The following is a 22,404-nucleotide window of genomic DNA, read 5'->3' as shown; positions in this document are numbered from 1 at the left end:
AGTCAGCAGCCTGTCGGCTGGTACGCGCGTGCTGCTCGCGCAGCTGGCACTCTCTCTTTCATTGTGAGCACGTGCCGTCCTGCTCGCGGGCGCACAAAAGTGGTGTTGCCGCTCGCTGTGAATTCCGCGACGTTCTAAGAGTGGAGAAACTGGTTGTGTGTGCGGCTGTCACAATAGTTCTCTGAACATCAACGGCCAAGGAATGCCCGTGTAAATCTACAGATTTCCTGGTGATGTCCTACATTCTTGGGAAAAAAAAATTAATATTGGAAAATTGTAACGTACAGTAACGGAAATATTGAAGGTAATGGTCCACCCTTTCTATATGCAGCAAAATCTTAAATATTTTTCATCGCTCGTATCGAGCAGTTGACGATAGGAAAAACGTTAATACGAAAAAAAATGCAAGCCTATCGATGGGAGATTACTATAGTCAAATCTTCCAGTATATGAAAAAAAAAATGCGGTCATACATTTTTTACTATTCAAAAATGTTTTTGTCCGGAATTGTTGCGTATGAAATGGATCAGAACGAGAAACGGCAGGCCTCGATAACTGCTATGGGCAGGGTGAAGTAAGCTTTTTCCTGTTACTAAACACGTTTGGTATGTCGCACGCGTAATATTATTTCTGCGCAGTTTTTGCTGTAATTCACTAAGCATGCAGTGTTTAGTAAAGCTCGCGCTAACGAAACTCATTTTTTTTACCGTTTTTTATTTTGGAGACTGACTGCAGCTAGCGGCATTATGCAGACGCGTGTGAGGCAAGGTCAGTGATCGCCTCAATGTTCCGACTTGTGACGCCGGGCTCAATTTTCGAAGTTGCTTTACATGTAAAAAATTTCAAAAAATAAAAATAATCAAAATGTTTGCTTGCACATGAATGAGCGTTTGCATATGAGCGATGGCTCTGCAAATAATTGTTTTGGGAATGCGCGTGCGCTGTAATCGGAATTAAAATAAATATACGAACCGCTTATCTCCGTTGTAGCAATTGACAAACTAGAGCATTTTTTCTCTTAGCCGTATATAGCAAGCAGCTGGTAGGCGCATTTCGTGCGTGTTTTCGTTTTTCTCCTCAGCCTCGCGTGTCGCCTTAAGGCCACTTTATTGTAAGTTAAAATAAAAATTATTTCCATCATTATTCATCGAAACACGTAACAAAATCATTATTATTTGGCCAACAAACCTGCATGCACCGAAGTGCTCAGCCACCCAACGAAATTAAGCATTTTGCGAAGATGCCCGCGCCAAAAAAAAAATGGTATTTACATCGAATTCCACGTCTTAAATGACCTCGTCATTTGCTTGCGATACACATTTCGCCGTTACGGTACTGGCTTTTTCATCAACAATCTGCTTCACGTAGTGGGCCTGATCCACTAGCAGTTCATTTTTCAAATTTGCGCAGCGAAAAAAAAATTCACTGTCCACTATTTCTTTTAACCTACATCTCAGAGCGTACTGCCGCGACAGAAAGAAATGCGAACAGCGCAGTGCCTAGGCGCTCCGCTGTGGGAATTTATTTTCGTCACGATTATACTTGGCTCGCAACACAAATACGCTAGAGACATCCGTGATACAATAATGTACCACTCTAGCGTCTTTTTGTTACTACCGAGATAAAAACGCATTGAAGATAAATTCCGACTGCGCAGCGCGTGGGCGCCGTGCTGTTCGCATTTTTTTCTAGCGCCCCTGTACATTTTGCTCGCCAGCGTTCAAGCACGAGGGAAAAAGCTCGGGACTGCACAAAGAGATTTGCACGCTGGCCAACACGTGCAAAGTACGTGCAGAACTGGCTTTTTTTCAGGGGAAAGCGCGTAGCTCGCGCAGCTACTCAATGGGAGGGGTGACCGGTTTGCCCGGACAAAAATACGGAGTCGGTCGGAGAGGGCGCTTTTCACTGGCGTCCGCAGCGCCCCCCTGCGAAGCTGCGGTCCCCTATAGCTTCCCCTCAATTGCTAGAACAAGTTGCTGCGAGTGTATAGTATAGTAGCGGTAGCAAGGTGACGTCCGCGGCTGTCACCGACACGCGAAGTCCGCGTACGTTCTCGAGCAACTTTATTGGCGTTGTCAACAGCTCGCTTCAAACATCGTTCTGCGTGGTGTGAACTGGGAATTGATTTTGAAGAAGAATGAAGCTCGAGCAGAAATAGGAGAGACTAGACGGGACTGGAAATATCGTAGCGCCTCTGCTTGCCAGGTGCGTCGCGCTGCAGGTAAGTGAGTGAGTGTCGACACCTCTCCCCTCCTCCCACTCTGCCTTCCTTTTCAATTTTCGCAACCCGTGTTCTTGTTACCATCTCATTCCACGACCCCACCTCGATCGCGTGCTGCAAGGCGGAGATGAGAGAAGAGGAATGAAACACGCCGCGAGAATACTGATATTCAGCAACAAAAAAAGGGCGCAGAAAAACAAACCACATTCCTGATCGGGAACTAGGCAGAGAAGTAAGGGAGGCGAACGACAACGTATAAGCTGGGAGCCGTCGCGCGCGCTCTGAAAGACGCCCGGTGACGGTGAGTGTGCGGAGCGTGGATTTTTCAATTTCGGCAGTCCCCCCCTTCGCCTTTCTTGCTTTTCGCATTTGCAGTGACGGGTGTAGTACGTATGTGTGGCCCAAACGCGCAGTTCGCACCGGTGCGTCGTTGTCGGCGCGCCTCCTGCGTTGACTCCGACCGAGCGCCGCTGCTGTTTTTTTTCCCGTCAGTTTTTATCTCCTCTCTTCCATCGCTCCCCACGAGAAAGAGAGGGAAGCGTGCGAATAAAAAAAATACGCCTGACATCCAGTTCACTAAACAACGAGAAATCGAGGGAGAAGCAAAGAAACAAAAGAAAAGTTTCCTAAGCGAGTTCGCGCACGCACCAAACGAAAAGGAAAAAAAAAAAAACGGACATCACTAACAGCACCCGGGGACATGGATTGTGCAAAAATTGAGGGCCGTTCGCAGACAAGGCAACACAAATGGCTGGGGTTCAAAGTGGCTTGACGCTAGTTATACGAACGAAAGCTCTGTTAACATGGTCTCCACTGTCAGGTACCCAATGGTCATAGGGTCAAGGTCAGGTACCCAATGGTTATAGTCATACTATCATATGGTCATACTACCATACTTGTGCCATACTACCACGTCGGTTTGACCTTGTGAGGCACCGAAGGTCATTGCCTCATCCACATCGAAATTGGAAGTTGTACCCTAGTAGTGGAGTTTTCGCTCTGAAGGACTTCTGTATGCTAGTAGAGAGGTAGACCGCCAGCACTGAGGGAGGGAAATGGAGACGGCATTTCCCTCCTGCGTGTTCTCTGTGTTCTGCTTTTTTTTTTCCGGTGTACGCGCTCTATATGCTTACGTTTTGCAAGGCCTCCCCGATGGATTGCTCCTGCGCGGATAACGCGGTGCTGCATTATTTGTGAACCAGTTGTGGGCGCAGAGCTTCTTGAGCACGCCCCTGTGTGTGTGTGTGTGTGTGCGTGCGTGTGTGTGTGTGCGTGTGTGTGTGTGTGTGTGTGTGTGTGTGTGTGTGTGTGTGTGTGTGTGTGTGTGTGTGTGTGTGTGTGTGTGTGTGTGTGTGTGTTTCGCTTTTTCCCCCGGCCACAAAGACCTTACTTACACTAATCGTAAGAGGAGCAAAGCTCTGCGTTTCGCTTTCTCTTATACGTTCCGTTTTTTTTCGGCCCCGCACGCTGAAGGGATTATGGGAACAGACTTCAAGGGAAGAAAGGCACCTGGCACTCAGGGGAGAGCGTTTTGCCGAAGCCTAAAGGCGGAGGACACGCCAGACGCAGCGGGCTTTGCAGCGGGGTCGAGGAGGTTCCGCAAACCATCAAAGCCCGCGTGTTTGCTTGGGGAGACCGTGGCGAGGAGTTGGCTCCGCGTCCCTGATTCCCTTTTATTGTCGTCATTACACTCGCCTTCCCCGAGACGGGGTTGGTGGGAGACAACGAGAAATTGGTTGTCGGAAGAAAAAGGGCGCAAAGGAGGAGGGAGAGGATAGTTGTCTTGCGCCGCAGTGGTTGTTCCTTTTGCCCTACGCCTGGCACAGAGCAACGTCGTCCCGTTTTTCCCGATTATAGAGTACGGGCTCGACGAAGGCCCTTTATTTCCGGAGGGTTCCGCCGCCGCTTCGCTCTGTACAGGCGCTCGAGGTTTCCCCAACGACTGTGGTCATAGGAGAAACGCAACGCGGGGGCCCGTCGAAGCGCTGCCGGAGGAAAAGGCGACCGCTGTCCGTGCCGCCTTCCCCAGAGAGCAATTTATGATTGCCCGCGCAGCGTGTTTCTTGTGTTGTTCGCTTCTTTCTCTCTTATGTAAGCCGCGGTGCTTCGATGTAGTGTTGCTTTTTTTGAGCAAGGGTTGTTTCTGTCCGTCTGTTGCGTCGTCGTCGTGGCGCTGAAAGCAAAAACTGCCGGATCGGGCTTATCTTTTCCCGTTGTTGTGGCCGTTTTGTTGTTCACGTGCAGAGCAAGCTATGCTTAGCTTATGCTATGCATGTTTCGATACCTACTGTTCGTACCTTCTCCCACCATACTATAATGCCCTGAAAGGCGCTATAGCAGGAGCAGCCAGAAGGCAAATACAAAGAGTGATAAAAAAAATCTTTTTAGTGAAGAGCCGTAGTATGAAAGAGGGGCCAGATTGAATATTTTTTTAATTTCTTGCACGCATTATTCCGCGGATTCTGAGCAGGATGGCGCCAACCAGCAACAGCTGCCTGCGTCCGCTTCTCTTTCAGAACATAGGGGAGCTATCTTTAGAGGCAGAAATGGGAGACGGGAGGGGGGGAGGGGGGGGGGGGGGGGTAAAGATTGCCAGAGTAGTGAGCAGCACTTGGAGCCGCGTACAACCGCAAGTTGGCCACCCCTGCGCGATAGGTACCTGATTGAATAAATAGTTAAATTAATGCATAGATAAATCAATTAATAATTGAAGCTGTCTTTAATCTTTTTGACCCGACTACAACAGCGCTTACTTATTTTCTTTTTTGCACGCCATCGAAACGTCCTCTGCCAAGTCCGCTGTTTTAGAACGTCTGGTTGTCTGGCAGTCCGTTCACATGCGCCCTTTAATCGTCGTATTCGCGAAGAGAACACTGAGGGGAAGATGACGTTGCTTGCTGATCCGAAATTCGTGCATCATCTAAATCCTTTCGTGTCTGGCTTGCAGTCTGCTGCTTCGCTCGCTTCCCTATACCGCTTCATTCTGCCGACACCGCGGTGTGGGAGGGGCTAAAACCGCAGCGCGTAGGTGTAGCGAGGTCTGCTGAACGCCGCCCTGGCTCCAAAGCTGCCCTCCTCGGCGAGTGCGCCCTAATCAGCCGCCCCCACCCGCCAGCAGAGCGTAATCCTTTTCCTCGGCTCCTTTGGTCGTCCGCGCTGAGAACGGCAGCAAAGCTGCTCGCCTCTGCATCTCGCGTGGTCTTTCCTCCTGCCGAGCTGTTGTGGCGCGTCCTGTGCGATGATGATGACTCGGCGGCGAAAGAAGATTCCGGGGGCCGGACGGACCAGAAGCTGGCTGTGCGAGTCCCGTAGCTCTACTAATGAGGGGAGGGCGCGCGCGCATGTTTTCTGCCGGGGCGTATCTTTGTTTTTGTGCGCGCACTGTTCCTCTGCTCGTGTAAGCTGATTACGGCCGCCGCTGAGCTGCTCCCGCTGGTCCGCATAGAAAGGCAAGTGGGCCGGATTCTCCAGCTCGCCAGTTGCCGGCTTGTTTCCCCGACACCCTTTTGCGCCTTTCTTGAGGCCCCGCCCGGGAAGAACAGTCATTAGGGAGCGCGCGCGCTCGTTTTTGCCGTGTTCGTTGCCTGTGATGCCAACCGCCAGGGGCGACATGCCAACGGGACTGGTTGCCTGCAGCTGCCTCGAAGCCGAGTATGACCTTCGACGCTGGCGAGTAGCCCGTCCACATCCTTTCGGCCGTGTATTCAGGTTGCACGGATGTCTCCCCTTTGTGGGTTGCCTATATCAATCGTTGGTTGAGTAGAAAACAGTGGCACTAGTATGTGGCCGACGTGGGGCTTGGCGATCCGTCAGCGCGTTCATTTGCGGGTGTCCCTGGAAACCGGGTTGCCTGCGATTCGCGGAAGGCGTCGGAGTTGTACACCGTCATTGTGTGGCGCTGAGCAGACTGCTGCGCACAATTCCGGGCCCGCTCGAGTGTCCAGGCGGCGTCCTCTTTATATCGCGCTGTTCTCCGCTGCGTTTCTTTTCCTCCCTTCTCTGCGGAGGCGGCTTTCGCAAATCCTTTCGCGAAGCGGGTCCCCCGTGTTTAGGCCAAATTGTGCCCCCTGGGCCATTCCAGCCCATCTGTTGTCCCTTAAAGGCTCCGCTTCTCTTCCATTTTTGTGTCATCTTTGTCACTTCGCCGCATACATCTTTTCTTATGTTGTCGCATGCTATCCCTTCGTGAGTTTCTTGCGAATTTGTGTGTTAGTGACGTGGAGGCAACGGATCAGTGAAGAGGAGAGCGACAAAGTCGGGGGGAAGAACGACGCACTCACAGAAGCCCCCCTCAAGCCTCGGGGGAGACGCGGCGAAATTGCGCGATCTCGAGTAAGCTAATTAGGAGTTCACAGCCCAGTGAAGATTGAAGAGTTGAGCGTGGAGGAGAGTTTCCGCCCTGTCGCACTGCTGCTGGGAGCGTTGCTCGGGGAAGATGCGGGCTTTCTGCGGCGCAGAAGAGTCTGCAGGGGTGACCATGTGGATGCGGTATGGTCCAGGGTGGTAAAAAATGTTGCCATAACGAGGGGGAATTGCAGGAAACGGAAATTGGAAAATAAAGATTAACATCGCGCCACTTCTGACACATGTATAGGCTTATTGCTAACTCTGTTCGCTTTGTTTCATTTGAGGTTTTTCTCTTCAGCGGGGTTGGTTCTTTTTTTTTTACTTGCTCTGTTAGTCCAACCGCTCTTCCAGAACGAAGTAGGTGATTCGGGCAGACCTCGCCGTTTTTCATTCTAAGACTGAAGATAAACAAACGAAACAAGTGGAAGGGGGAATAAGAGTGCCGGGAGTGATTGAGGAGGTGGGGACGTGGCAGGCGATGCGCGCTGTTATATACACACACACACACACACACACACGCACACGCACACGCACACACACACACACACACACACACACACACACACACACACACACACACACACACACACACACACGCGCGCGCACGCACGCATGCACGCACCTTAGCAAGAATGAAATAAAATTAATTCGCGGGTTCTGAAAATGGAGAAAAGAGGAGAGTGAGGCGACTTTATCGACCTTGGCGGGAGCCGAAAGCCGCCGCCACGGCGCAAATGGAAATTGTGCCTTCGGGCGAGTTGTCTCAGTTCAGGGCGAGAAGGTCGGCAGAAGCCTCCGGAGCCCTGGACTGAGGGCTCACCCACATGCGCTCCAGCCACCATCCTCTTAAGTCAACGTTCACTCACTCACTCACTCACTCACTCACTCACTCACTCACTCACTCACTCACTCACTCACTCACTCACTCACTCACTCACTCACTCACTCACTCACTCACTCACTCACTCACTCACTCACTCACTCACTCACTCACTCACTCACTCACTCACTCACTCACTCACTCACTCACTCACTCACTCACTCACAACGGGGAAATAAGCTGTTCAATACGAATGCAGAGAGGGAAATTCTGGCCTCAGTTTTCTGTAGCTTCACTTGGAGCGACTTTATTCAAAAAGGGCGCAGAAAATGCACAAAACGCGTACACTGTGCACATTGATGGGCAAGCAAATAGCTAACGAAATAACTTTGCCTCTGCTGTTTTGCTTCTTTACTTTGTTCTTCGTCGAGTGCTGGTGTCCGAAGTGTGGCGCAAAAAAGAAAACAGGGCAAACAAAAAGTGCTTGAAGTAAGCAATCATGCGGTCCAAGTAGCCGTAATGTCACTTCGTCTCAAACTTTGTTTGCTTTTTTTTTCAGCCGTATACTGCCGTTTGCTATATCGTGTGGGCAACTTCGACGACCACTGCGGCTGATGCAGTTGCCGCTATAGTGTAGTTGGTGTAGCGGGTACAGTTATCGCTGTATTAGGACTAATGTTAGCTGTTGGGGGTGTGATTGCTGGTGTCACTGGCGCCACGTCACTACAGTCGCTATGACCATAATAAGTGCATGGTGGTGCTTATTTCTCGCCGCGCTTGCATTTCGCGTTCCCGTTTTTCCCGGCTCTGTATGGTTTGCTCAACCCATCTCCCGAGAAACAAGAGCGGGTTTGGCCGGGTGGTTCGGAAGCGTCCCGGTTTCCCTTTTTCTTACCCTCATTCCCGAACCGGGCCTGAATGCAGCTTGCTGCTTGGGAAGAGCGCGGAGTCGGGAAGAGGAGGCAGGGAGGGGGGGGGGGGGGGGAGGGGGCGACCCGAGCGGCGTTCAGCACCGCTGTTTGTCGTCGTTCCCTATTTGACGGCCCGGAGAGCGACGCTGATGACGTGGCAGCGTCAGTGCTTTCGCCTGCACCCTAGGCCTAACAGCGACCTGGAGAGCAGCAGCAGCCGGCTGTTTGTTTTCCCGGTTCTGTCCGGCCGCGCGGAAGTTCGCAGCCCCGGGGCGCGTGAAACTCGCGCGCGCGCTCGAGCCCCCCCCCCCCCCCCCCCCCCGCCCCGTTTTTTCCCTCGTTCCCTTTTCGCTCCCGTCTTGTCCCGGAGAATCTGGTTTCTCTCGACGCCCGCCTGCCTGTCGCCCCTTCTTCTTTTCTCTTTCTTGCCTTCTCGCTGTTGCGTTTGGTCTTTCTGCGCCTAGCTGCATCGGCGCAACGTTTGCTGGGCGCAACGAACCGTGATCTCGAAATGGTTGTGCCCCCCACCTCTCCTTCACCTCCAGCGGAAGAAAGGGGAAACAAAAAGCAGCAAACCTGACTCAGAAAACTGCGTTGATTACTGCATCACTTTTACAGCGCGCACAAGAGCAGTGAGGGCTGGGTGGTGTCTGGAGGAAAATAATGTGACAGGCGGTTAAGCTGTATCAGCCAGAAAGGCGCCTTTCTGCGAACGTTGGGCCGGAGAGCAAGCGTCCCGTGTATTCTCTCTCTCTCTTTCTCGCACACTCGCGCAGGCACAAGCCTACGCGTGCGCGCACAATAGAAATGTTAACACTGAAGTCTGATATGCCAGCAGTGTTTCCCGCGAGGCAGCCAAAATGCGAAACTAGAGTGCTGGATTACTTTGCATATAGTCAGGTGCGTAAAATCCTTCTGACTAAGACAAGAAGTTACCCAGAAGTTACCCTGTCGTGATAAAAAAGTTAGCTGAGCTATTTTAATCCACTGTTGACCGTCCGCATGACGCATCTTGGCTGTTGGTGCTTCTTACTCTGGTTGAAAACTTTTTATTTTGAAGTCGTTGAAATAACCGTCATGCGTGACGTCTCTGAAGAACTGTTTGGAACCTAGCTATGCGTTTTTGTTGCCACGGAATTTATTTCCCCTGTCATTGGCACTGCGCTTCTGAGGCGGCTCGCCATTGGTGGGTTTACGCGAAGTACGGGGGGAGGGGTCCTTTTCGTCTCAGCCAAAACCATAAAAACTCACTTTATGGTCACGACACCTGGCAATGCGAATTTTCAGCGCAGGTGTTGAAGTATTTTGATCTTGCGATATATTGAGGTAACTGAGACGTACATATATGCACAATTATAGAAAATTACTTTATTTTCCACACATGCTCGTTCTTGAACTAGCGCTCCTCTTCAATTCTGCACCCGTAGTGAGCGCCGCCGCCGAGCCTCTCTCCATGTGGCGCGTTCTGCAGCGACCGTCGCGTGCGTAGCGTGCCACATACTCCCAGTTCTTGCCAACCCGCCCTGTAAATCACCCTGCATGTTGCGTAACCACGGTAATCTCCCTAACCGGTAACAAATGGTGATCACCCTCCTGCGCTCGCTCTGGCGGTTAGGCCCACAACACCGGCTCTCAACCCAGAGGACGAGCGTATTACAACCGCGCTGTTAAACCCAGTTTCTATTTTTTGAAGCGAAAAGCTTCACTAGGCTAGTCAACACCGAGTCTGGCGTGCGCCGTGATCAATTTTAGCCACAGCGGCGCATGCGCGAGTTCGTCACGTGACGTCACTGGAGAGGCGCAGGTGGTCGGCGGAGCCGCCGCCGAGCGTGGCTCCGCTGGTCGGCCTTCACCGTCGTTCGCGCGCTCTGCGCGTGTTTACCGAGTGTGCATCGGCGCGCACTCGGCTTCCTCGTACGACACTACTTGCAACCGCGTGTTTCCACAGTTACTACGCATGCGGAAGGAGGGCTATATAACGCGCTTGCCTACACCGTTATTGTGGTGCTCCCAGTGCACTGTGCGCGAACTGCGACAGCCATGACGTCAAACAAAGCATAACTGCAGCTTTTCGCTTGTGTATCCAGGCTTAACCAGAGCTAAGCCACTGCCATTTTTTTTTTTTATCGGACGAAATTCATTAAATGCGCTGCACAGTAGGAACACTGCTGACAACTTCTGCACACTGGCGCTGCCACCGTTGGGAGTAGTAGTATTAGTGGCAGTGTTTAGTGGGGCTCTGCAGCTTAGGGTGGTGCGCAGCTGCCGGCACTTTCCGTGCGTGGCGCCCAAAATGCAGGAGTAATTGTTTCCCGCGGAGGCGGTGAAATTCCTCGCCCGCCGAGCTCTCGGGTGAGCTCTCGTCCGTGCGCTGTCCGCAATCCCGTCTGAACGAGCGGCCACCGCGTCCGAGCGTGGTGGCATGCCCTGTAGTGCTGCTGGCCTGGCGGGACCCATTAGAGGGCGCATCGATCCGAGTTCATTGTCTCCGGCGGCTTCCGTCGAGCGGATCGATGGCCATTATTCAGAGTTGCCGCGGAGGCGGCGGTGGCTGCTCGCCGAGACACTTCCTCCCTCTTCTTCTTCTTCGGCCGGCGGCGCTCGGATTGGCTGACAGATTGCGCTAGACTTGGGGGGGGGGGGGGGGGCGGAAATGCTGTTTGCACCCTTTTCTCCCCCTCGTCTTGGACGGCGCGGCTGGCCTGCTGACCTGATTTGGCTTGGCTCCTCTTCTCGCCGACGACATCGGAGATTCGCTGATCAAAACATTCCACCGCCGAGCACCGGACCGCGTACTTGTCTACGGAATGCGAGACACTTGCGTTGTCGTTTGGGTGCCTGGCGCAGCGTCCCAACTTCTGTCCACGCACGCACGAACGCACGCACGCACGCACGCACGCATACAGAAGAGAACGAGAAACTGCAAATTTGCTCTGTCCAAAGAAGTGAAATCAGTCGGCGTGCCGAAACACACGAAGGTTATGCGAGGGTTGAGAATTACCATTTCACAGGTGTTATGATGTGCGGTTATGTTGAGAAATGTATTTTTGCGCATAGCCTAGCGAAAAATGTAAGACATTGAAAGACCGCACTATCGCATTTCTGCGGAATTGTGTGTGAAACTCTCGACTGATCTCGTGAAGCCTGAAGGGTTGCGCGGACAGAAGCGCGTTCAAAAGAATAATTTTTGGCGTCCCAAGCTTACCAGTAATTTTGTGTCCCAAGCGGCTAGTGGCATAAGCACTGTAGACCTGGTGCTCGGAGTAAGAGTAGGGTATGGCCGCTACTTCTCAGCTAGGCTTGGTGTCAGTCGGGCTGTCACAAAGAATCCGTAACGCTTTTCGATTTTGGCATTTTCTTAATATAAATCATAGCTCGTCGATTAAGCCTGATCGGGACAGTTTAAGAGCTGATAAGCCGCTGTTTTTTTTTTTCTTGTAGTGTGTTTTAACTGTACTTAAAGGGGTTGCGAAACACTGCTTGGGGGGATACCGGCTTTACTTCAGGTGGATTTTTTTATGTCACACAGATGCTGACTTAAAAGGAATTACAGGAATCGATGCACAGGAACGGGAGTTATTCAATGAAGAAATTTCAAAATACAAGCAAACAAAACTCTGCCCTCAACTCGATTTTGGCGGGGCTTCCCACTCGTATTTCGCTCTCCCAATGACGGCACCTGGCGCAACCAATCAAAACAGCCTGCCAGAGCACGTCGCGGAAGTTTGCACTCCACTGTTGCCTGCTCTCTGTAACTCGTTCTTGCTGAGCCTGGCAGCGTCATTTCCATGCCAGAGCCCCTGGTGGTGTATTTTTATTTTACTTGCTTTGCAGGGCTTTTATCTAAGACAAACAAGTTGTTTTTGTTGACCTAATATAAAACGCAGACAGGTGACAAAATGTTACTCTATTTATTCACACAATTTGCAGTATATTCACTGTTCGTAAAATCATCTAGCTCGCGCCAGGTGATGTCATATCCGCTGCTAAAACCCGCCACTGTGTGGGGACGCCATCAGAGCCATGAATTTGTTTTTGGGAGGACATTAAAATATTAAAAAACGGAATATACGCGCTATTACCGACGCTAATAGCACCATTGTAATTTACTGTACGCGTTCAGCAGGCAAAATAGTCAACTAAGATAGTGTTTCTGGGCCGCTTTAAGACACGTCGTTGCGGCCTGTGCATGACGTTGGCTCCGCTTTCGCCGCAGCCTTTCACTCGGAAGTTGTCGCCGACCGAACCTTCGCGTAGCAAGCTCAAAATCTTTCCCGATCTGCGGTGCAGCCCTCGAAGCAATTCCGTGTTGAAATTTCCGCGACTTTGCCAGTTTCAGTGCGGAAGCACTCCTTCACGGAGTCAAGCCAAGAAACTTGCGTGAAGCTTGACCATGAAGGCGACCCTCGTTACTGGCTTGGCTGGTAGGTGGTGCCACGGCACATAGCTGTGTCGCTAGGGTGCCTCAATGGCCAGCGCCGCGCGGCCATCCAGGCACACCATGTGTCGCCAGCGCGCGCATTACGCAACGACGGCAGCTCACGCGGCGTTGTCGCCTCGCTCAGCATGTGCCACCAGGACTGGGCGTGCGCCTCTTGGGCCTCCTCCGTCCCGTGCGGCTGGCTTCGCGTATTACGAGACTCCGAAGCGGTGCGTTGGCGGCGCGATTCAGAGACTTGCTCAAATCGTTTCGATACCATGATAAACACATGCTTTCGCACTTCTACTAGATTTAACTGCGTTAAGACCCTACCACATTTTTTTTTCTTTCGTGGCGTTTTCTTGATTACGGGGCGGGTGCTACGCGTGTCATGATGTGTGAGCAGCTGAAGGCAGAGAGATGACTCCTTTTATGAATTGAAGACATGCGTAACACGCAGTGAAAAGCGCTTACGGGGTAGCCAACACACTATACACTTCATCATTTGCCCCTCCGAGGTCTCAATCGTATTTGCGAAAGCCGAAGAACGCCACTGCATTTTTTGTTCGTTTTTCATTTTTGTATCTTTAGCTCGGATGTCCAGTGATGTAGCGCCCGAAAATTGAAGCCGCTTTTCCTTTCACGTTTCCACTTGCGCTCCTTCAGCATCCTCTGTAGTTTGGCGACGCTTTTTCCTTCTTTCAACTTTCCCTCCTGGCGTTCCGCTCCAGGATCCCGGCCAGTGTCGTCCCACTCCTCCCGCTTCACTTATCGGCGATTGGCCGGCGTCCATTTTCCTTCGAGGCAGAAGCGCCGAGTGGCCTCCCGTCCGCCGCCGGCAGCCCTCGCTGTCCGCCCGTCTCCTCCGCAATAAAATGCAACTGCGCGTCGGCCCGATAAACTGGCTGCCTGAGCCGGCTCGCCCCGCGGGCCTTCAAAGTTTTCGCCGCGGTGGCTTTCTTTCTGCCCCGGCGTTTTTCCCGCGCTGTTTATTCTTGACGCGTCGCTTTCCTTGCTCTCTTCTTTTTCTGCTCCCCGTTAACAAGCTTCTACTCTCCAGTATGACCCCCAGGGCTTGGAGCGAAAAACCTATTACGATCTCGCAGTGGCATTTTCTTCTTTCAGGCGGGATTGATGTTGCTACTTTTCTTTGTTACTCAGCTGTTGGCAGCGATTTTGATCTACCGCCTCCTTTCAGTGTGGAGTATCGTTCTGCCGTTTGTTTTTAAATCCCCTGCAGTGTGCATTCGTGTCACTCCCTATTTCCTCGGGAAAGCGTTTCTTTGAGCCTTTAGGCGCTTGCCATTGCTGAAGCGGGGCATGCGACCTAGCACGTGGAGTTTGGGATCGTCCTGCGTAATAGTGTAGCCTCCCTCACCCGTAATCAACCCGCCAACGGACTTCGATTGCCAGAGCATCGCTATAAAGCCGGGCGTTTTTTTCTTGCCCGCGCACTCGGGACCACAGCCCTGGAAGCGACGAAGTCGAGCTCCTTGTTACGCAGCCGTCAGTGACGGTTTGCTCAACTCGGCGCCTCCAAGTGGCCCGAGACTTGGTCGGAGGATCCGATGCCTTCTTCCCATTGTCTAAAGTGGCGTCCAGCACCTACCTAAGACCATGTTGTTAAGCAGCCGATAACAGCGTTGCCGAAGGTTGATTTCGCCTTTTTACTTCGTAACGGCAGCCTGGTGTGAACGTCGCGTAAAGAAATTTCCACAAGACTCGGGCATTATGCGGAACACTTTGTTCGCCTGGCTGTATTACATTTATCGCAGGCTATGGGTCAGTGAATATCACACCATAAATGTGCATCTGACATCTTCACGCGTTAGTCGTTGAGAGCATACTTTTGGGCTCATGTCATCGGTGAGGTTCGCGCCCCGTCCGAGCGTGAACATGCGTACGAATAGCTAGGAAGAACGGATGTTAGTTTATTGCTCACTTGTACAGGAAGACCGCGCTTGTTTAATTACGAAGCGCTGGAGGTTACGAGAAGGACGTCCTCATTTCGTAACAATAAAACGGAGAGTTGAGCTAGTTGGTACATGTTTCTTGGAAAAAACAGCGCTAAACGAAAGGACAACGAAAAAACAGCGCCGGTCCTGTTGTACTCTTTTTCGTTGTCCTTTCGTTTAGCGCTGTTTTTTCCAAGAAATTTCGTAACAAGCTTAGCGCTTTTTCTTTGAATAATGGAATTGAATGGGCGAGTTGGTTTTCCATCTTGACAGTGAAATCGCTCAAAAGGACAAGGAGGACAGAAAAGGAAAGACATACAAAGCGCTTACACAACTTCTTCGCTTTTGATCTTATTTTTGAAAGATTTACGCCTTCTTGCCTGTCAAACACGTTCTCGACAGCAGAATACACTTTTTCGTGAAACATGTTCCGTGGCATCACAGCATCACAAAGTGCCAAATGAGTGACGCATGCCAAAGGGAGGTAGGTTGAGAGCCTTCCTGCGGTAAACATGTCTACTGTGGTAGCTACGACCTTACGTTTGATGCGGCTACTACACAAGCAGTGCTACGGTGGCAATGGCAGAGCGTTACCGTACTGGCCACTAGGCTGTCCGCCTGTGCTGAAACTGTCTTTTCTGTTCTTCCTCTCGCAGTTGCTGGACGTAAAGTATGGCAGCTACGGCGCCCCGCACCTCGCCCCGCTGACGCAGACCAACTACACCTTCCGGCCGGCCAGCCTGCGGCCCCAGGACTCGCAGCAGAGCCGCACGCCGCAGGGCGGGAGCGCCACCATGCACCACGCGAGCGGGGCGGCGAGCAGCGGCCGTCGGTCGGCGCCGGGCACGTCACAGCGGCCGCACCACCACCACAAGGCTTCCAGCAGCCGCACGGCGCCGTCGCGCCGCTCGCACCGGGGCGGCGGGGGCGGCAACAGCGAGCAGTTCAACCCCATCTACGAGGAGGTGTCCGGTCGGCCCAAGCCCAGGAGAGCAGGCTACCGACACCACGACAGCGAGGACAGCGAAGAGGACGAAGCGAGGAGCCTGGGCAGCGAGGACGAGTTCGCCGAGGACGAGCTCAGCCTGGGCGAGTACCCGCGGCCGCCCGAGTCGGGCAGCAGCAGCCTGCAGGGCTCCACCGGGGGCGACCTGTGCCCGCCGGACGCCGAGCCGAGGCCCAGCCGGAGGACGAAGAAGGGCGCCAAGCACAGCCACTCGCTGGAGCGCAACCGGAACAACGCCAGCGGCCTGCAAGCCAAGCACAACTACTACCTGAGCAAGTCGGCGCTCGCGTTCGACCAGAGGAATCTGGCGGCGCCCTCCGACCCGACGGCGGGGGCGTACAGCTCGGTGGACCTGATGCACCAGGACAGCTCGCCGCCCCCGCCGGAGCCGGCCCCCGGGAACCCCGTCTTCAGCTCGGGCTTCGGCATGCCGTCGTCGCAGGCCGCTTTCATGATGGGCCCCGACTGCCAGTACCCGCCGTCGGCTGCCACCGTGCCGCATAACGTTGCCCCCTTCTCGACGTTCCTCCTGCAGCCGTGTGGCAGTGCCGTCCAGGAGGACGCGGGCGACGCGGAGAACATCTACGCGTCTATCGACGACGATGACGTGTCGGCCACGGGGCCCTACACTATCGGCGGCGGCGGCGTCAGGGCACCCGTGGCCAAGCAAGGTGCGACGGGTCGGACAGTGGCGGGCGGCAAGGAGGCGGCCATGGTGCCATCGTACGGTGACATTCGGCCCGTGTTTCCCACCGACCAGAGCGGCCGGACCCTGTGCACGTGATCTGCGCGCTAGTGCCATGCGCTGGGCTGTGCTGTGACACCTTCTCGTCGCTCGTGCGCGCTGTGCAAGTGTAGATGTGTAGGCGAGCACAAGGAACTCCTTTCCCCGAGACTCTCGCAGTGGTTCTTTCTTAGCGTCGGGAGGGACGATTTTTCGCCTGTTCGAGCGACCATTGTTGCGTGTTCCTTTTCTTTTTTGCAGAGAAAGCAAAGGGGAGGTTTTTACTGTGGGGAGAACAAGGGAGTGTCGCTTTTTTTTTTCTTTTATAGCGTGCCTCCCTGCAGTAGCGGGAAACGCCGTTCTGTCACCTCTGTTGTCGATCGAGGCACGATCGTCCCGAACAAGTCCACAGTCCTCGAAGCATCGAAAGCGGTACCCTAGTCGTCGAACTGTTTCTCGGAACAAGAGTCGTCTTTCGATTTACTTCTGTGTCCATCTGCCTTCGCATCTCAACACCGCGGTCGCGGGTATTCTTCTAGCCTGTGGGTGCGTGTTTCATAGCCCTCGCTGTGTCCTGAGCGTGCTCTTTTAGCCGACGGAAGATGTACATGCCTCGTACACCGAGAGAGCGGCTAACTCTTCGCAATAATCGCCCTGCGCGCGATGGACAGGCCGTACGCAATACGCCTGCCGCGCAGCCAGTGCTACGTTTATTCTTCATTTCTCTGTTGAAACTGGTTCTCGGGAAACGGCCCCGCCGTTGTGAGGGGGCGGCAGCTTCTCCCCGCCTGTCATCGGTCTGTTTCTCCTCAACCTCCGACCTTCTGGAAGTTTCGAATCCTCGCGGAGGCGCGCGACCTTTAGCCGCGCAGTCTTAGGACGAGCTGTAGGTGCAACATTTGTCGCTCAGTCGCGACAAAGCGTCGCTCCTCGGCGTATACTAGTGGTAGTAACGTATTCAGATAATTTAATATCTTACAGAACTATGCAGCGAATGAGTGTGCTTGTATACGGTTGTGTTGCACCGCAGGGAACATTCACAATGGGGGCTCACCGCGGTCTAGAGGTGTCTGTCGTAATGCTGATTTCATTCGAAACATGCTGCTTCAGAGCTCGTACACACAACGTCCACTGAACGGGTGCGCTCTGTCGACCATTGATCGGAGCACATCAACGCTCTACCTTATCGTTTCTCAGGCTGTTTTGTGAACGGGCGCTGGGTCGCTGCTTATTCGCACGCGAGGCCGGCACTTCAGCAGTCCCAATTGTCAGCCCATGCTGAGTGTATTATTTGGGAATTGTTCACTTCAGCCAAGGCCTAGGCTTGAAGCTCTCCTTTTCTCCGTGCTCGCATCCAGCCCTGGGCCAAGCATCCAGCTCTTTGTTAAGATCTTCTCTCATTTACGATAGTTCACCCGGACCTGTCGGCGCTAGAGGTCAACAGCTCAAACAAAAACGTAAGACACATCGTCTGTGTGTGTGTGAAATATTTTTATTGGCCGCATATGCGTTCCGCGGGCTGTTGTAGATGCCTCCCGTGAGCTTGCCAGTTCCTTCCATCAACGATCGGGGCTGGCTAATGAACGGGGCCTGGAACAGGACTCTGTGATAGTTTCCCGCCAGCACTCCCGCAGTCGTTCCGGCCAGGCCGGCAGAGGGAGCCACAAGCAGCAGCCACTTCCAAATTAATCAGCGTTGGTGTGCCCCTCGGCACTCCGCAGCAAGCGCCGCCGCGTTAATGTTTCTATCCCAGTACACAACGGGGCGGGGAATGACCTACCGCCTGTTTAGTATGCAAGATGCGCGTTAACGACCCCAAGGAACCGGGGAGGACGCGATCGAAATGGGTTAAGCGCAGTTTGTCTCAGGCGCCGATCCGGCACTGTGTTCTGGATGCTATAACGAGGTCTGGGCGCGCGCCCGTGACGCTTAATTGCTTCTCGCCGCATTTCTTTCCCCTGTTTCTCTGGCGAAGTACCTTAGAGAGAGAGCCAACCCTTGTGATACCGTCGGCAAACCGTTGCTTGTTCGAGACAATGGCTTTCAGCGCTCCACTAAGGACGGCTGTCTGGGCGCATATCCTGCGTGTTTCCGCCAAGTCACGTTAGGTCCAGTTAACTCTAACCATCTGCTGATGTTGCTAAAATCGAGGAAAACGACTGCTTTTTATTTGTTCCACGAGCGCCAGAATAAAGTCTTAAAGAGACAAAAGGGGGGAAAATATCGCAAAATGAAAAGCGGAAACGTGGATCCAATGGCTCCCCTTTTGCCAGGGTGGTTGGTTCCAATTCGAAATTGCTTGTGGGCATATAGAGCATCGATATCGAGATTTCACATCTATTCATTGTCACGGCATGCCTTGTCATTCACGCAAAATACACAACGACATCCTGCTTTTCGACTTGTGGACGGAATGTGTCGTCCCAGAATGTCTCGTACCCAAGTTCAGGCTATCAGTTGTGGTATTAGGCAAAAAAAAAAAATAAAAAATAAAAAATAAAAACGGAAAGCCAGTGCGGTTTGAAGCAGAAAACTTTGCAATCCTGTAGTGCTCAAGAGTGATTGGGTGTGAGTGATCACCAAACTGTTCGCCGAAGCCGTGGTCGCGCTGTTTGGTTGTTCAGGGCGAGGCGAGTTGGGTCGTGTGTGTGTGTCGCAGAGCGTGAGTGGGGCATGTATTTAAATTCCAGGATGCACGTGTCGCCGCTTAATTTGCATTCGCGTCGTTTTCTTGTGTTTGTTTAGAGTATCTGAAACTGCTCGTGTCTTGTGGTTTTGTGGTCGCAAAGGTAGTGAATTTTAACACTGCGTACTAAAAATCGCAGTTCTGTTCCAGGGGCCCGCGGCCTTCTGCTTTGGTGGAACGGTGGAGATAGGTTGCGTTTTATTTATTGGGGATACCAAGCGCCGCTGAAGATGAACTGTAAGGTAACGTGGTCGTGTGATCTCAGTGCGTGCCATTGCCAGTCTGTCCGCTGCAGTCTGCGAGAGGACAGCCTCGCTAACAGTTTACAAACATCGGGATACGAGGTCACCGAAATGCTTGACAAGCGCCAAGCAGAGCTCTTGTGGCTTTTTAATACCTTGTGCATGATCTCTAATTCTTAAAAACAAGAAAAAATCCCTGTTCTGTGTTTACTGGACATGATTAGAACATGGTTTCTTCAAAGAAAGATGCCCACAAGTGGTGAGCGATTAGCCTTTTCTTCAGAACACAAGCTTTGTGCTGTTAAGCTAGCGCCTTTGTACCTTAATTGATCCGGTCGCGCTGTTTTTTTCTCCTGAATTGTAGTTCATATTCTGTTCAGGTGAGGTGACTTCATTCTGGGTTTAAAGTTCTTTTGAAGGATAATGTGCTCAAGAGGGCCCCGCCGGTTTAGCCCTTATCAGCGACCAGTACATCACTATTCGCTCAAGCCTAAAGCAGATAATTTATCCTTAAGCAATACTGAACCCCCTGGGGTGGTAACGTTAAAGTTCGTGCTCTCATTTTTTTTTTTATTGAGAGAGACTCCAGCGGCACGTTCTCGCGCTTATCTATACACCTTCCTTAATATAAGGTTTCTCTATTTCTGTTTTTGTTTTTGCATTCTTGGTACCTACATATTTCTGTGGAAAAACGTGAAAACACTGCGCCCAGATAGGCGCCCCATTCCTTTTAAGGGGAAGCAAAAGAATCGCGCAGCAGTGACGTGCATTTGGCACTCAAATCGCGAGATAGCTGGCGGCGTAAAAACTTCACAGCAGCAGCGACACGGAGGCTCTAGTCATAAGTTTTATTTCCTTTCCTGATCGCTTAGCTAACGTCCTGGCTTTGCGTCGCACCTTGAGACGCCCCTCGACACAGCTTTTGTTGCAACAAAGTGTCAGATGCTGCTGCACTTCACAGCTGCAGGAAAGGAACGATTCGTGCCGCGATGTCTGTGTCGTGCAAACCGAGGCTTATATTCTTTCCTCGCGAAGTTTAATTTCAGCTGTTCTTCCTGTTTGAAGGGAACATAGAGAATTTGAAACGGGCCATTTTTATTTCTTAGTGTTACGTTCACCTGAACAACACGAGCTGTGTGCTATTTGCGAAAAAAAAAAAAAAAGAGTGCATTGCTATCGGACGTGGCAGTGTTTGCTGACGCCACTGATTTTAGTTCCCGCGGGCTATGGGGAACGATTGGAATATAATCGCCTCGCCGTCTGACCCTAGGTACTTTTGCAGATGCAAGGTCGAGTCCCGTGACACGGCCGCTTCTACTTTCGCTACTGTCAGTGGGAGCGCACAAATCCACAAATGAAATACGTGGGAGACTGTGAAGTTACGGAATACTACGTTTCTTTTGCCTTGAGGGTCATCGATTTTGGTTATTTTCAGTGCTGAATTCTGAACGTTCCATCGGCATCATGACGTGTAGAGCTTTTCATAGAAAACAAGACAAACAAGTAAGGCGTCGGTACAGCGAACTGCAGGCTGCGTAGCAGTGCAGAGGGCAACGCTAGAACCTGCTGCCTTTTGCGTTCCGTGTGGTTTACCGCTGCTTTACGCAAATCAGCAGCGTGTGGGTAAAGCAGTTTCCGAAGATGTTTCTGAATACGTTGCCGAACAGTTTCCATACATGTTTCCGAACAGTTTGCGAACACGTTTCACAATAAATGGTAAAGTAGGCGAACCCTTCCATTCTTTCTTCTAAGCGACTCTTCAGAGTTGGTCAAATGTTTTAGGGGAATCCCCCAAGGTGGAGTAGATTTGTAATAAGGAAGTAATTACTCATTCAATTGTTATTGATCAATTCGCTCTCGCCCTACCATAAGCTTGCCGTCCCGGTTAGCTCAATTGGTAGAGCGACTGCTCCGGTGAAGCGGTGGTCCCGGGTTCGAACCCCGGACCAGGACGAATTTTTCTTTAACTACGAAGTTTCTGAGAAAGCTGTATAGCTTTCCTCTGTAGCCGTATGGCTGCGCTCAGGTGGATGCCAATGAGTAATTACTTCCTTATTACGACTCTTCAGAGTTGATTACATTCATATTGCGGTCTCGCTTTACCATATTTCCTCCAGTTCTAAGCATGGAATTGCGTTTTTCCTTCGCGGTTCTTCTATGTTCTCTCTGCCTTTGGTTTTTCTCCAAGTGCCCCGCGTAATGTGCCATTTGTGTTTCCTAGACTTGGTCATTTGCCGCGCATTTCTTTGTGCATATTCTTTCATTAAGTGTGACACGTGGTTGGGACGAATCCGACTGCTTCACTCCGCTTTTGAGGGAGAGAGTGTGTCTCTCCGGTCGATGGCGATGTCTGTTGTGCGCGTGTTGAGTGACTGACGTGTGAGCGTGGTGCGTGAATCACTTTCAGAGACGAGTGAGTGGGTGGTGAAGAAGGCCACGAAGACGAAGAAATGAAAAACGACAAACAAGAAAAAAATGTCACGCTCCGTGTTGTTCCTCGTTTTGGTACCTCAACTTAACTCTTGTTTCGAGCTATTTCAAATTTCCCTTCGTTCTTTTGTACATAAGCGTGACAGAGATGGATTACGAGACAAGAATATTAAAAAAGAACGTCACCTCAATGCCTGCTGTCGTGCTTCCTTTCTCACTTGGCTTTGCTCCAGTGTGCACTGTTGTCTCTCGTTTATCATGTTACAGCCGCTCTGAGAGTATCCTTCACCGGCTTTGTATGTGAATGAAATATTGAATAGGGCCTGCAGTGAACCTTCTGACGCATCCGGGTGCTGTGCTGAAAGTCGCGTGTTAGATCGCGGTCTCGGAGGGTGCATTTGGATCGAGACTAGATGCAAATAAAAGGTCGCGTACTGAGGTTTTGGACCATTGAAGGACCTCTGGTGGCTGAAATTAGTCAGTTGTGCTCCACTGCGGAGCGTTTCCTAGAGAACAATGTGGCCTTGGAAAACGCTACAGAATCAGTCCAAAAGCAAAACCAAAGACGCACAAGGGCATCTAATGCATTTTTAACCTGGGATATAATCTGCATTCGACGAAAACAAAAAAAAAAATGTGCGT

At 51.9% G+C, this 22,404-nt stretch overlaps 1 protein-coding gene across 1 annotated transcript in view; it reads left to right on the top strand.

The window, feature by feature from the left end:
* LOC149331039 (uncharacterized) overlaps nucleotides 1-21,953 on the top strand; it is a 228,505-nt gene extending 206,552 nt beyond the window's left edge. Inside the window, exon 5 of the mRNA XM_089561761.1 lies at nucleotides 15,331-21,953. Within this exon, the coding sequence (XP_089417887.1) occupies nucleotides 15,331-16,464 (1,134 nt within the window). The 3' untranslated portion in view covers nucleotides 16,465-21,953. The remainder of the gene's footprint in view (nucleotides 1-15,330) is intronic.
* The last annotated feature ends 451 nt before the right edge of the window (nucleotides 21,954-22,404 follow it).

The sequence above is a fragment of the Amblyomma mixtum genome, chromosome 9 (genome assembly GCF_055824585.1).
Source record: "Amblyomma mixtum isolate Tamu chromosome 9, ASM5582458v1, whole genome shotgun sequence".
NCBI classification, from domain to species: Eukaryota; Metazoa; Arthropoda; class Arachnida; order Ixodida; family Ixodidae; genus Amblyomma; species Amblyomma mixtum.
This window is presented reverse-complemented; position numbering and strand designations above follow the sequence as displayed.